Below are 14,753 nucleotides of genomic sequence, written 5' to 3' on the forward strand. Positions count from 1 at the left end.
ACGGTCAGTATAGAGATTTAAAATCATTGAGGATTTATCTGATGTGGAGAAGGATAATCACAGTGAGGGGTGGCTCTGGATTCAAGTGGGAAGAGACACTAATCGCTGAACATGAACGTCTGGTCTCCATCTGTCTGTCTGTCTCTGTCTCTGTCTGTCTGTCTGTCTGTCGAACCAGAAAAGACTGGCCACACACACACCCTCCATTGGCATGGTTATCACACAGGCTGGACCCACCTGGTGCTTTGTGCTGTGTGAGGAAGTTAGCGTTTTCAAACACCAAAACACACACACACCCAAAGCTCTTTACATTTACAGAACTGTGGCTAGACTGCACCTGGTGCTCTGTCTGAATGTGGAGGTACCTCCAACAGTAAATAGTCAAATAATATACAGTACCAGGCAAAGGTTTGAACACACCTACTCATTCCAGGGTATTTTTTAATTTGGACTATTTTCTACATTGTAGAATAATAGTGGAAACATAAATACTATGACATTTTTGACTGGTACTGTACATAGGCCATTTAATAGATGTGTCATGTGTGCATCAATTCTACATAAATGGTGGTCCCAGGAACCGAACCCACTACCCTGGTGTTACAAGCTCCATGCTCTACCAACTGAGTTTCACAAACCCCCACACTCCCGCATCCTAGTTTTCACAATACATGCTTTTACGTTCCATTGTCCACTAAGCCATTCTGAAGACGACACTAGAGGAACTGATTATTATGAATCCTAAAGCTCTAGCTGGACACTAGTGACAGAGTCAACCATGCTGGAACCACCAGGAGGCTACGACCAGGGCAGGAGACATGAAAGGAAGACTGTTGATGAGCTTTATTCAGATGCACTGGACCACACTGAGACACAGTCACACAGGATATGAGTCAGGGACAGAGTCCGTGAGCAATGCAGGCCTGTTGTGGCACGTGCTGCTTCTTCATCCGTGAAACACACAGTATTTACCAACCACTCCATACCTAGTCACCCCACGTGACCACACGAACACAGCTACATACTGTAGTGTCAACATGAGCGCACACCTGAATATACGCTGTTCACACACACACACAAAGAATCTTTGATGAAGAGTTACACACACACACACTGATTGTGCACTCTCTGTGGCCTTGGCCCAGAGTGGGCACAAGTCCATCTGTCACTGGGGCACACATGCGTACAGCCATCCCTTGCTCTCTTTCTCTCCCTTAATCCTTCTCTCCTTCCCTCATCCTTCTCTCCTTCGTCACTGTTCTACACGTGTCACTGGAGCATGGAGACAGATGTGACCCTGACAACAGCGGGGACAGGCAGACAAAGGGAGAGAGAGAGAGAGAGAGAGTAAAATCTGATGACAAGGTAAACAACCTGCAACTTCTGAGAGAAACGTAAGCTGTGTAACTCACCAGAGAAACATAAGCTTTGTAACCCACCAGAGAAACAGCTGCTGTATAACCCACCAGAGAAACAGCTGCTGTATAACCCACCAGAGAAACAGCTGCTGTGTAACCCACCAAAGAAAAGTATGCTGTGTAACCCACCAGAGAAACGTCAGCTGTGTAACCCACCAGAGAAACAGCTGTTGTGTAACCCACCAGAGAAACGTCAGCTGTGTAACCCACCAGAGAAACAGCTGCTGTGTTACCCACTAGAGAAACAGCTGCTGTGAAACCCACCAGAGAAACAGCTGCTGTGTAACCCACCAATGAAACGTAAGCTGTGTAACCCACCAGACACACAGCTGCTGTGTAACTCACCAGAGAAACAGCTGCTGTGTAACCCACCAGAGAAACGTACGCTGTGTAACTCACCAGAGATACGTAAGCTGTGTAACCCACCAGAGAAACAGCTGCTGTGTAACTCACCAGAGACACAGCTGCTGTGTTACCCACTAGAGAAACGCAAGCTGTGTAACCCACCAGAGAAACAGCTGCTGTGTAACCCACCAGAGAAACAGCTGCTGTGTAACCCACCAGAGAAACAGCTGCTGTGTAACCCACCAGAGAAACAGCTGCTGTGTAACCCACCAGAGAAACAGCTGCTGTGTAACCCACCAGAGAAACGTAAGCTGTGTAACCCACCAGAGAAACAGCTGCTGTGTAACCCACCAAAGAAACATAAGCTGTGTAACCCACCCAGAGAAACAGCTGCTGTGTAACTCACCAGAGACACAGCTGCTGTGTTACCCACTAGAGAAACGTAAGCTGTGTAACCCACCAGAGAAACATAAGCTGTGTAACCCACCAGAGAAACAGCTGCTGTGTAACCCACCAGAGAAACAGCTGCTGTGTAACCCAGAGAAACAGTGAAACCCACCAGAAACTGCTGTGTAACCCACCAGAGAGACAGCTGCTGTGTAACCCACCAGAGAAATGTAAGCTGTGTAACCCACCAGAGAAACAGCTGCTGTGTAACCCACCAGAGAAACAGCTGCTGTGTAACCCACCAGAGAAACGTAAGCTGTGTAACCCACCAGAGAAACAGCTGCTGTGTAACCCACCAGAGAAACAGTAAGCTGTGTAACCCACCAGAGAAACAGCTGCTGTGTAACCCACCAGAGAAACAGCTGCTGTGTAACCCACCAGAGAAACAGCTGCTGTGTAACTCACCAGAGAAACAGCTGCTGTGTAACCCACCAAAGAAACGTAAGCTGTGTAACACACCAGACACACAGCTGCTGTGTAACACACCAGACACACAGCTGCTGTGTAACTCACCAGAGAAACAGCTGATGTGTAACCCACCAGAGAAATGTAAGCTGTGTAACCCACCAAAGAAACAGCTGCTGTGTAAATCACCAGACAATCAGCTGCTGTGTCACCCACCAGAGAAACAGCTGCTGTGTAACCCAGCAGTGAAACAGCTGCTGTGTAACCCTCCAGAGAGACAGCTGCTGTGTAACCCACCAGAGAAATGTGAGCTGTGTAACCCACCAAAGAAACAGCTGCTGTGTAAATCACCGGAGAAACAGCTGCTGTGTAACCCACCGGAGAAACAGCTGCTGTGTAACCCACCAGAGAAACAGCTGCTGTGTAATCCACCAAAGAAACGTAAGCTGTGTAACCCACCAGAGAAACGTCAGCTGTGTAACCCACCAGAGAAACAGCTGCTGTGTAACCCACCAAAGAAACGTCAGCTGTATAACTCACCAGAGAAACAGCTGCTGTTTAACCCACCAAAGAAACGTAAGCTGTGTAACACACCAGACACACAGCTGCTGTGTAACACACCAGACACACAGCTGCTGTGTAACTCACCAGAGAAACAGCTGCTGTGTAACCCACCCGAGAAATGTAAGCTGTGTAACCCACCAAAGAAACAGCTGCTGTGTAAATCACCAGACAATCAGCTGCTGTGTCACCCACCAGAGAAATGGCTGCTGTGTAACTCACCAGACAATCAGCTGCTGTGTAACTCACCAGAGAAACAGCTGCTGTGTAACTCACCAGAAAAATATAAGCTGTGTAACCCACCAGAGAAACAGCTGCTGTGTAACCCACCAGAGAAACAGCTGCTGTGTAACCCACCAGAGAAACAGCTGCTGTGTAACCCACCAGAGAAACAGCTGCTGTGTAACCCACCAGCTGTGTAACCCACCAGAGAAACAGCTGCTGTGTAACCCACCAGAGAAACAGCTGCTGTGTAACCCACAGAGAAACAGCTGCTGTGTAACCCACCAGAGAAACAGCTGCTGTGTAACCCACCAGAGAAACAGCTGCTGTGTAACCCACCAGAGTAACGTAAGCTGTGTAACCCACCAGAGAAACAGCTGCTGTGTAATTCACCATAGAATCAGCTGCTGTGTAACTCACCAGAGAAACGTAAGCTGTGTAACCCACCAGAGAAATATAAAAACTAAAACTAAAACTAAACCACAACACCACCCACTGACCTCTTTCTGTGGGGACTTTACTAAAACTATAATCACTGGTTAGGCTAAATTAAAAAAGAATTAAAAAAAATGTAAATTTGGGAAAGAGGCCACAGTCTCTCCACATGAATCATCAAAACTAGAGCACAGGCAGCCATCTTGGAAACCCAGCGCTACATAGTGAGTCAGGAACAGAGAGGAGTCCTCTGTATACTGTATGTGGACAGATTTAAAGGAATATACCTTTCCATCCACACCCTGAGAACATAGAGTGGAATGGTATTCTTAACAAGTGCTCTGGGGATGAGGTTTGGGAATGTTTGGCCAGAGCTGCTGCCACAGGCGCACAGACGTCCGCACAGGGCGAGGCCATGGTTGTCTTGGTGTCAGAGGCATGGAACCAATCAAGGTTCAGAGGACAACAGGAAGTGAGAGGTCGAGCGCTGACTCTGGAATTCCTGTTTTTCAGCTTCTGCTTTACTCTTTGACTGATTCACCCCCTCTTCTCCCTTTCCTTCCCTCTGTTCCATCCTCCCCCTCTCCTTCACACCCCTTTTCTCCTCCCCTCTCCTTCACACCCCTTTTCTCCTCCCCCTCTCCTTCACACCCCTTTTCTCCTCCCCCTCTCCTTCACACCCCTTTTCTCCTCCCCCTCTCCTTCACACCCCTTTTCTCCTCCCCCTCTCCTTCACACCCCTTTCTCCTCCCCCTCTCCCTCACACCCCTTTTCTCCTCCCCCTCTCCTTCACACCCCTTTTCTCCTCCCCCTCTCCTTCACACCCCTTTCCTCCCCCCTCCTCCACCCCTTTTCTCCTCCCCCTCTCCTTCACACCCCTTTTCTCCTCCCCCTCTCCCTCACTCCCCTTTCTCCTCCCCCTCTCCCTCTCCCCTCTCCTCCCCCTCTCCCTCTCCTCCCCCTCTCCTTCACACCCTTTTTCTCCTCCCCCTCTCCTTCACACCCTCCTCTTTTCTCCTCCCCCTCTCCCTCACGCCCCTCTCTCTTCCGCTCTCAGTCATCCTGTTCCCTTCCACTTCCTATCTTACTATTCCGTTACTCTATTTCCATCTGTCGTTACTCTCCTCCTCTCTACTCTAAACCTTCCAATCCATCCATCCCCTCTCTCCATCCAATCCCTGCCCTCCAATCCATCCGTTCCCTCTCTCCCTAATTCTCTCATAGCACAGTGCTTCACTGCTGATCTTGTTTAGTAATTGGAAGTCAGAAAGAGAGGTAGACTGCATTTCCTAGTGTTGGGTCAGATGAAATATTAAATCTCTCCTCTTCTCCTTCATCTCCTCCTCTAGCTGGATGACACAGTTAGAAAATCCCCGTCACCACGTCCTAAGTAGAAGGATGAGGCTCAACAACACTCGTCTTTAGGAGAAATACTGCATTGTTACGTGACTTAGTCAATCTAGGTGAGCAGGCTCAAGATGTTAAAAATAGTATTAGAACCATGAGTTGAATTATCCTGTCAATATGGTAAGCTAACTCAACAAAGACAACCATCTTTGGACGAAACCTTCACCGCCACTGGTTATAACCTAGTCCTTACAGACCTCAAATGACATTGAACCAGTCATTTTTCAGAAACACCTGTGATATGGCTAATAGAGTTATCTCACCAATACCCTGCCTTCTGCCCCCTGGTGCCCTCACCTCATTGGCTGAGTTCATTAGGTGCTTCCTGTTGAGCGTCATACTGAGTGTGTTGTTATGGCTCATCATGGGTGTCTTAACAAACATAAAGTCACTGCGGCTGGAGGTGGTGGAGTAGCAGGGTCTGTAGGTCCTGGTTCCTGGGGGGTCTTGAGCCCCTCCCACCACCTCCATGTAACGGATGGGTCCGTCTGTGTTGAGCTGCAGGTGGAGGTCCTTGTGGGGCCTCTGATGATAGGCCCTGCTGGGCCGGTAATGGCTGTAGCAGCAGCCTGTCCCTCCATGGTCGCTGCGGTGGCGGAGGCATCGGACCATGATGATGAAGAAGGTGAGGAAGGACATGGCCGAGACGCAGGCCAGTGAGATGATGAGGTACAGGGTGATGTCAGACATCCCAGTCCCCCGCAGCACCGACGTCTTCCGGTTGTCCATGGCGGCGTCACTGGCGCCCTTCTCCTCCACTGTTACCGTAATGGCCACAGTGGTGGAGAGAGTAGGTTCGCCATTGTCCTGGATGACCACAGTGATGTCATAGGCGGAGCCACCCTCCTCCTCGGCTAGCTTGCGAGTGGTGCGGAGCTCGCCGGTGTGCGGGGTGATGAGAAACAGAGCAGCGTGAGGCCCGGGGGCGATGGAGTAGAACAACCAGGCGTTATGACCGCTATCGGGATCCACCCCAACCAGTTTATTAATGAGATGCCCTGGCCCAGCCGACAGCGGTACACTGAGCTGCAGCCCCGTATCCTGGGGGAAGGGGGGGTACACGATGAGGGGCGCATTGTCGTTAAGATCTACTACGAACACATGCACGGTGACGTTGGTGGTCCGAGGTGGCGCCCCGGCGTCTCGAGCCTGTACCTCAATGCGGAAGGCGCTGAGGGTTTCATGGTCCAGGGAGTGCATGCTATAGATGTGGCCAGTCTCTGGGTTGATGTAGACATAGGAGGAGATGTGTGAGCCCTGGACCATGCTGGGCAGGATGGAAAAGGAGACGCGGGCATTTTCCCCTATGTCCGGGTCAGAGGCCACCACCATAGCAATTGGGGTGCTGGGGGCGTTGTTCTCGGGGACGTCCACTGTGTAAGAGGCCTGGGAGAACGACGGAGCGTTGTCATTCACGTCTGACAGCTTGACCACGAAGGTCGTACATGACGACAGGGGAGGGGATCCAGCATCGGTCGCCATGATGACCACAGTGTAATCAGCCATGGTCTCTCTGTCCAGGTTGCCGTCGGTGATGAGGTTGTAGTGCTCTCCAAAGGCGGAGTTGAGTTTGAAGGGCAGGCCAGACTGGACCTTTAATGTTACCTTGCCGTTCTTACCAGAGTCCAGGTCCCTTGCGCTGATGAGGGCGATAACTGTGCCCAGTGCTGCGTCCTCCTGGATAGGACTGGTCAGTGACGTCAACATCACCTCCGGAGAGTTATCATTCACGTCAGTGACTTCAACTTTGATGTTACAGGATGCTTCCATGGCGGGGGTTCCCCCATCCCTGGCCAGCACAGTGACGTAATACTCATTCGCTGTCTCGTAATCCACGTGACCATTCACACGGACCTCACCGGTTTTCGAATCCACGCTGAATAGCTTGAGCACCCGGTCCGGCGTGTATTTACTGAACAGGAAGGAGATCTCCCCGTTCTGAGCATAATCCGCGTCGGTTGCGTTCAGTTTCGTTACTAAAGTGCCCTTTTCAACATTCTCCAACACGCTAACTTTTTTAATCGACATGTCAAAGACGGGCGCGTTGTCATTGACGTCCAGAATTTTAATGAGTAGAAGAGTGGAGCCAGACTTCTCTGGCTGTCCCCCGTCTAGGGCAGTAAGCAACAGGCGAAACGAGGCCTGCGTCTCCCTATCCAAAGCCTTCACTAAAACTAACTCCGGGAACTTATCCCCGTCGCTTTTCGTTTCCACATTCAAAACAAAGCGGTCGTTGGATGCGAGGTGATACGTACGCAGAGAGTTGATACCCACATCTGGGTCGTGCGCACTCTCCAGTCGGAACCGGGTGCCCGGTGCGGCCGCCTCTGATATCTCCAAGGAAATATTCTTAGTGGAAAACTGCGGCGCATTGTCATTCACATCCACAATATCCACAAGAACACGATGTATTGCTAAAGGGTCTTCGAGTACAATCTCAACATGCAGTGAACATGTTGCACTTAATTCGCACATGTGTTCCCTGTCAATTGTCTGTCTAATAATAAAATCCCCAGTCGCTTGGTTCACCTCGAAGTACTGCGCGTTAGATTCCGAGACCACCCGCAATTTTCTCTGAATTATCATTTGAACGGTGAGACCCAAATCTTTAACGATATTCCCGACCACAGCCCCCGGACTGAGCTCTTCTGACACCGAGTAACGAAGCTGGGCGGTCGCGCCCATGAGGCAAGCCAGGGAAAACCATAGCCTCAACACGGGCCACCCTCCGCAGTGCTTCCTCTGTCTGGATTCCATTATGAGAGGGGTCCGGGGGATGGAAAAGTTCAAAGTTCCTCTTTACCTTAACTAATCCATAGTTTCGTGAAAACAACGGTACCAGGCTGTTGGTAAACACTTCCGCTTAAGAAAAAGTGCGGTGGGAAGTTTATAAGTAATCATGACGCCCTTATTCTATATGTAAAATAAAGAGTAAAGGTAAAACTGCTTGAAGGCTCCGCTAAAACTCTCCCCAGTCTGTCTCCTCTGCTCCGCTCCTCTTAGGGCGGGGACACAAAGACCCGTTTCCTATTGGCCGAGCACCCGGGACTTGCTCCACATACAGAAAGAACTCTTTCACAAAGTGGAGAGAGTGAAAACGTTTTAGAGGCACTTCTTTTGCACTAACAACCAAGTTACCGACACGTTACAGGCGAAATCCATTATTGTTTTAAGCAAAACAACTCTGAATGCACAACAGAAAGACAAAGGGAAGCGTAAAAGCAAATGATTGAGTTTGTTTTTTTAAAGAAAGTGACTTATGCCTTTTCCAAAGGCATGCTGCACAGACCGACACAAAAAGGGTGGGTATGAACCACAACTGTAAGTATGAACTTGTTGTTATGTTTTGTCAACGAAAGGAACTTATTCCACTGAATATAGGCAACGTTAAAAGGGAAGTGATGAACTGATGGTCAAATTGCAATGATAGATTTAGCCGCAAGGTGGCATGTTTCCAACGCGTTTCCATTTCAGACCTGTTGATAACGCTTGAATCATACACCATTATGTAACCTAGACTCGTCTTGGCAAGGAGGCAGCAATGCCATTGATGACAAATACAACGAGCATTGGCCTACTTACAACAGCTGTGTTGTAACAGGCCTACTACAACAGTTAATAAATGGCATATGCACTTATTTGCATTTACATTTTAGTAATTTAGCAGACGCCTTTATCCAGAGGGATTTACAGTTAGATTACAAAAGTCACTTATCGTTGGATCCGGTGAAAATTAGTAGGCCTACGGTACTGACAAAATATTTTAATGAGAATTACAGTGCTATGATATAAGCCTGAAGAAATCCATATAATTCACTGGTCTGCTAAATGAGGTAATCAACGAAAGAGGATTTAATAACTATTAACACAATTTGTCCGGTGTAAATTCATATTTTGAAAAATCATAATTGTCTTCATCATTTTCGTTATGAAGAAAATATTTTACATGAAACCACAAGCCTACATTTTTTATGTAGTTGATAAGTGTTTACAATTAATTATTTTTCTGAACTACTCTACAACCATATATGACATGCAGGTTAAGATATCATCCATTCTCATAGGCTACAACGTTGAGGTGAATGTGCATACCGGTAAGCATGATTTGGCGCTAATACTATATAATATTAGGCCGACATTGTTATATCATAAAGTGCACCCTGGACAATTAAACGTCACAATACAGATCATCATACACTCTCAGGGTGTGATGTCATAACTGATGGTGGATCTTCACTTACGGATTATGACATCATAGGCTACATGAAAAATTAACTCTGAATTATCATGATATGACGTCATAAAGCACTAGAGTCAGGAATATTATTCGTCACAATGCTGTTGTTTACTGCTCACCTGCTGGCTCTCAAAGGTCCAGGCGCTGTCGGGTAAAGACGCGTCTAGAACGTTGATCATCTCCTTAAAGTCAGTGGTGCTGCTGGGTTTAACGAAGGTGAAATCACTGAACTCTGACATGGGAGAGAGACAGGACCTAAAGGATTGACTCTGAGACAACATGTCCCCTCCCAGGACCTCTACGTACTTAATAGGCCCGTCAGTGTTGAGCTGGATCTGCAGGTTTCTATTGGGGTTATTGTAGCCGTCCAAATCGTCCAGTCTCATGCAGCAACTACCGCTGCTCCTGCTGTTTCTAACGCACTTGACCGCTAACATGATAAAAGTCACCAGAGACAGCATGGACACCGAGGCCAGAGAGAGGATCAAATACAGGGTGATTCTCCCGCTTTTCTTGCCGGGCACTGGCGCTTTCTGCCGGAGGTCCAAGATGAGTTCTTGGAGCCTGTCCTCTACCAGTATGGCCACTGTGACCGTGGAAGACTGTACCGGTTCCCCGTCGTCCTTTATCTCTATAAGCAGCCTCTGAGAGGAGTCGTCCTGCTCGGACACAGCGCGTTTAGTCCTTACTTCCCCTGTGTAAAGATTGACATTGAACAGAGACGCATCTGTGGCCTCCGCCAGTTTATACGAGATCCAGGCGTTATGACCCGAGTCTGCGTCCACGGCCGTTACCTTAGTAACCAGGTGGCCTGCTTTAGAAGAGCGGGGCATCTTCTGGTGAGAGAGCGAGCCCAGGGCAGCGGAGGGGTAAATAACAGCGGGGGCATTGTCGTTCTGGTCCAGGATAAAAACATGGACAGTGGCGTTGCTGCTCAGAGACGGAGAGCCGTGGTCCTTTGCCTGCACCAGAATCTGAAACACCTTCAGTGTTTCATAGTCAAACGAGTGCATGCTGTAGATGCTGCCGTTATCAGAGTTTATATACACATAGGAGGAGACAGACACGCCCTGCACTTTGGTGTCCAGGATGGAGTAAGAGATTTTGGCATTATCCCCGAAATCCAGGTCAGATGCAGATACTGAGGAGAGCATGGAGCCTGGTTGTCCATTCTCTTTTAAATAGACATTATAGGAGGACTGAGTGAATTTAGGGGAGTTGTCGTTGACATCAATGATACTGACAGGTATAGTTTTCTTGGTAGTCAGGGGAGGGGAGCCCGAATCTGTGGCTGTTATCTCAATTTTATACTCTGAGAAGCTCTCTCGGTCTAAAACACCACTGGTGACCAGTGCGTAATTATTAGAAAATGACGGTTTCAGTTTGAAAGGATAGTCTCGCGGGAGCTCTAACGTTACGTTACCGTTATTCCCGGAGTCTAGGTCCCGGGCACTGATCAAAGCCACTACTGTGCCACTGGGTGCGTCTTCGCGCACAGGGCTCGGTTTGGAGGTGAGGACGATTTCAGGAGAGTTGTCATTAACGTCTACGACTTCTACCTGCACACTACAATGTCCCTCCATTTTAGGGGTGCCTTTGTCTTTCGCGCTGATGTCAATTTCAAAATTTACAGCACTCTCGAAATCTAATTCCCCCTTTAAAAATAATTTCCCGGTCACAGGATCAATCTCAAATACAGACAGCACGGAATCAGGTGTATGCACACCGAACGAATAATCTACCTCCCCATTTTGGCCCTCGTCGATGTCTGTCGCCTTAGGTTGTAGTATTAGAGTACTCTTCGCGCTACTTTCACTTACATAAACTTTATACACAGTTTTTTCAAAAACGGGAATATTGTCATTATTATCAAGCACTGTAATTGTTATCTGTGCCGTTCCGGATCTTATGGGATTACCCCCATCAAGCGCTGTCAATAATAGCTGATGGAAAACTTTTTTCTCTCTGTCCAGAGGTTTTGCCAAAACCAGTTCTGGCACTTTTCTTCCACCAGTGATTTCTTTTAATTTTAAAGTAAAACATTCGTCTTTACTAAGAGTGTATGATTTTAGAGAATTACTTCCAACATCTGGGTCTTGTGCGCTTTCTAATGGAAAACGTACACCTGCTGCAGTAGATTCAGCTATCTCTAATGTATGTTGTTTTGAAGGAAAACTAGGGGAGTTGTCATTCATATCTTGTATTTCTACCTCAACACGATATAGTTGTAACGGATTCTCAATAACAACCTGCAGAGGTAAAACGCAGCTGGCACTTTGTCCGCATAAAGTCTCTCTGTCTATTCTCTCATTGACGACCAGCTCGCCCTTCCCGGCATCCACACTGAAGTACTGCTTACCAGCCTCAGAGGCGACACGGAGTTTACGGTCAAATATCTCAGATAGTCCCAAACCCAGATCTTTGGCTAGATTTCCTACCACAGAGCCCTGTTTCAGTTCCTCCGGGATGGTGTAGCGAGTCTGTCCGTCTATTGTACTCCACAAGAGAAAGAAATGATGCCACCAAAGAGCCAGCCATCTCCAGTCTCGGTATCCCATTCTCTTTGTCATTCCTGATCCGTTACAACACAATTCCCAATTAAATACTGTCCAGAACAAATAGTGCCATATCAAAACATCTCCAGAATGTATATTCCATTCAGTAATTTTTCCATAAATGTTTTATCACGACATGGAGGTGTTTGGAGTATGTAGTCTTTACGTGTATGGAAGCGCATCCCTCTCTCTCCTCCAGCTCGGAGTATTGTGAGGGTTACATTGCTGAGGCTGGGGGAGGGGGTAGATCTCTTTGGACAGTTCTGCACACTATTGGTGCACAGCGTACATCTCTAACACCCAATGAGGGGCCACCAGTACAGACCTCTTAAAGCCACAGCAGTCACACTACCCACGCGCTCCAACACCCACTGACAGCACACAGAGAGAGTCCCATTAGCCCCTGCAATAATATACTGTTCATGTTGATGTACAACATCCCATATGGGCAGCCAAGAGGTAAGCCTATGACTCAGAACGTGTCAAGGTGTAAACCAGGATGGAAAATAAAATACCCTATTTCTCACAGACTTCATCCCAAACAGTCATTCTAAAAAGAGCCCAGTGGAAGGAAACACTTTTTTTTTACTACTAAGTTTATATAAACTATCAAATGAGCTGCAATCAATCGTAAAAATACCAGCAATTGTACAATTTAAAAATGTTCAACAACTGTAAATGTATTTCTCTGTCAGGCTGCCATGAGCCACAGAATCACACCATTGATTCCAACGTGGTGTTAATCAGGGTCACAACAGAACTACCACCACGTTTAACACCCACAGACACATTATCACCCAGAGTCACTGATCCAGGGGATTCCTGTGGTTTTCTAATCACCCATTGAAGATGGCTGCCTACGTCAGCAGTTCAATTAAGAGGAACCAGCTGATAATATTTCTTACATAATTATATTAGGAAAAACTGAAACCATGATTTCGATTCATATTATTGTAAGGTTCCGTGGCAGTTTTTCACGGCACCCACTTCCTCTAATACATGACGAATACTGAGCATAAACTATGAGCTAGCCACACAATATTCTGATTCTATCTAAACAACCACCCCAAACAACAAGCTATGATTTATGGAATGAAAGACACCAGTGGAGGTTATTTTGTTACGTATTCTTCTAATGGTGATTAATGACGTCACTAAACAGTCTACGTTCGAACATCATAACCATCGCAATCAACTACAGTTCACTGCTCACCTGCTGGCTCTCAAAGGTCCAGGCGCTGTCGGGTAAAGACACGTCTAGAACGTTGATCATCTCCTTAAAGTCAGTGGTGCTGCTGGGCTTAACGAAGGTGAAATCACTGAACTCTGACATGGGAGAGAGACAGGACCTAAAGGACTGACACTGAGACAACATGTCCCCTCCCAGGACCTCTACGTACTTAATAGGCCTGTCAGTGTTGAGCTGGATCTGCAGGTTTCTATTGGGGTTCTTGAAGCCGTCCAAATCGTCCCGTCTCATGCAGCAACTACCGCTGCTCCTGCTGTTTCTAACGCACTTGACCGCTAACATGATAAAAGTCACCAGAGACAGCATGGACACCGAGGCCAGAGAGAGGATCAAATACAGGGTGATTCTCCCGCTTTTCTTGCCGGGCTCTGGCGCTTTCTGCTGGAGGTCCAAGATGGGTTCTTGGAGCCCGTCCTCTACCAGTATGGCCACTGTGACCGTGGAAGACTGTACCGGTTCCCTGTCGTCCTTTATCTCTATAAGCAGCCTCTGAGAGGAGTCGTCCTGCTCGGACACAGTGCGTTTAGTGCTTACTTCCCCTGTGTAAAGATTGACATTGAACAGAGATGCATCTGTGGCCTCCGCCTCTGATGGTATAGGATTTAAATGAGTTACTTCCCACGTCAGGGTCCTCTGCGCTCTCCAACGGAAAACGAACACCCGCTACAGTAGATTCTGCAATTTTTAAAGCCTGCTCCTTTGTGAGAAAAATAGGGGAATTGTCATTTATGTCTCGTATGTCCACCTCAATTCGATGTAACTGTAACGGGTTCTCAATTACAACCTTTAGAGGTAAAATGCAGCTGGCGCTTTGTCCGCATAATGTCTCTATTTATTCTCTCATTGACGACCAGCTTGCCCTTCCCGCATCTACACTGAAGTACTGCTTACCAGCCTCAGAAGCGACACGCAGCTTACGGTCAAATATCTCAGATAGTCCCAAACCCAGATCTTTGGCTTGATTTCCTACCACAGAGCCCTGTTTCAGTTCCTCCGGGATGGTGTAGCGAGTCTGTCCATCTATTGTACTCCACAAGAGAAAGAAATGATGCCACCAAAGAGCCAGCCATCTCCAGTCTCGGTATCCCATTCTCTTTGTCATTCCTGATCTGTTATAACACAATTCCCACTTAAATACTGTCCAGAACAAAGAGCTTCATATCAAAATATATCTCCAGAATGTATATTCCATTTAGCATCTTCCATTAGTTTTGATATAGAAACTGATGTTTAGATTACATTATCCTTCCGTCTGTGTAAGTACATCCCTCTCTCTTCTCAGGCTCGGAGTATTGTAAGGGTTACGGTGCTGAGGCTGAGGGGAGGGAGTAGATCTCTTTGTACAGTTCTGCACACTATTGGTGCACAGCGTGCATCTCTAGCACCCAATGAGAGACCAACAGAACAGACCTCTTAAAGCCACAGCAGCATCCAGGAGCTGCATATAAGCACTCTGACGCAACACACACAGA

The 14,753-nt window shown here is 47.6% G+C and overlaps 2 protein-coding genes across 14 annotated transcripts in view; both read right to left on the reverse strand.

The window, feature by feature from the left end:
• LOC135545777 (protocadherin gamma-A11-like) overlaps positions 1-14,753 on the reverse strand; it is a 236,390-nt gene that overhangs the window by 13,777 nt on the left and 207,860 nt on the right. For 2 of the 13 annotated variants that reach the window (XM_064973649.1, XM_064973648.1), the window contains exon 1: positions 5,538-8,215. The exons of the other annotated variants lie outside the window; for them this stretch is intronic. In XM_064973649.1, coding sequence (XP_064829721.1) covers positions 5,538-7,997 — 2,460 coding nt within the window. In that variant the 5' untranslated portion in view covers positions 7,998-8,215. Of the gene's footprint in view, positions 1-5,537; positions 8,216-14,753 lie in introns of those variants that run through there. 13 annotated transcript variants of the gene reach the window in all.
• LOC135545350 (protocadherin gamma-C5-like) lies at positions 9,564-12,062 on the reverse strand. The gene has a single exon (XM_064972962.1). It carries the CDS (start codon positions 12,045-12,047, stop codon positions 9,564-9,566), a length of 2,484 nt encoding a protein of 827 aa, XP_064829034.1. The 5' UTR covers positions 12,048-12,062.

The sequence above is a fragment of the Oncorhynchus masou genome, chromosome 9, assembly GCF_036934945.1.
Source record: "Oncorhynchus masou masou isolate Uvic2021 chromosome 9, UVic_Omas_1.1, whole genome shotgun sequence".
Classification (NCBI taxonomy): domain Eukaryota; kingdom Metazoa; phylum Chordata; class Actinopteri; order Salmoniformes; family Salmonidae; genus Oncorhynchus; species Oncorhynchus masou.

Coding starts and splice junctions, on each gene's coding strand:
- LOC135545350 (XM_064972962.1), bottom strand. CDS start 12,047: ATGACAAAGAGAATGGGATACCGAGACTGGAGATGGCTGGCTCTTTGG.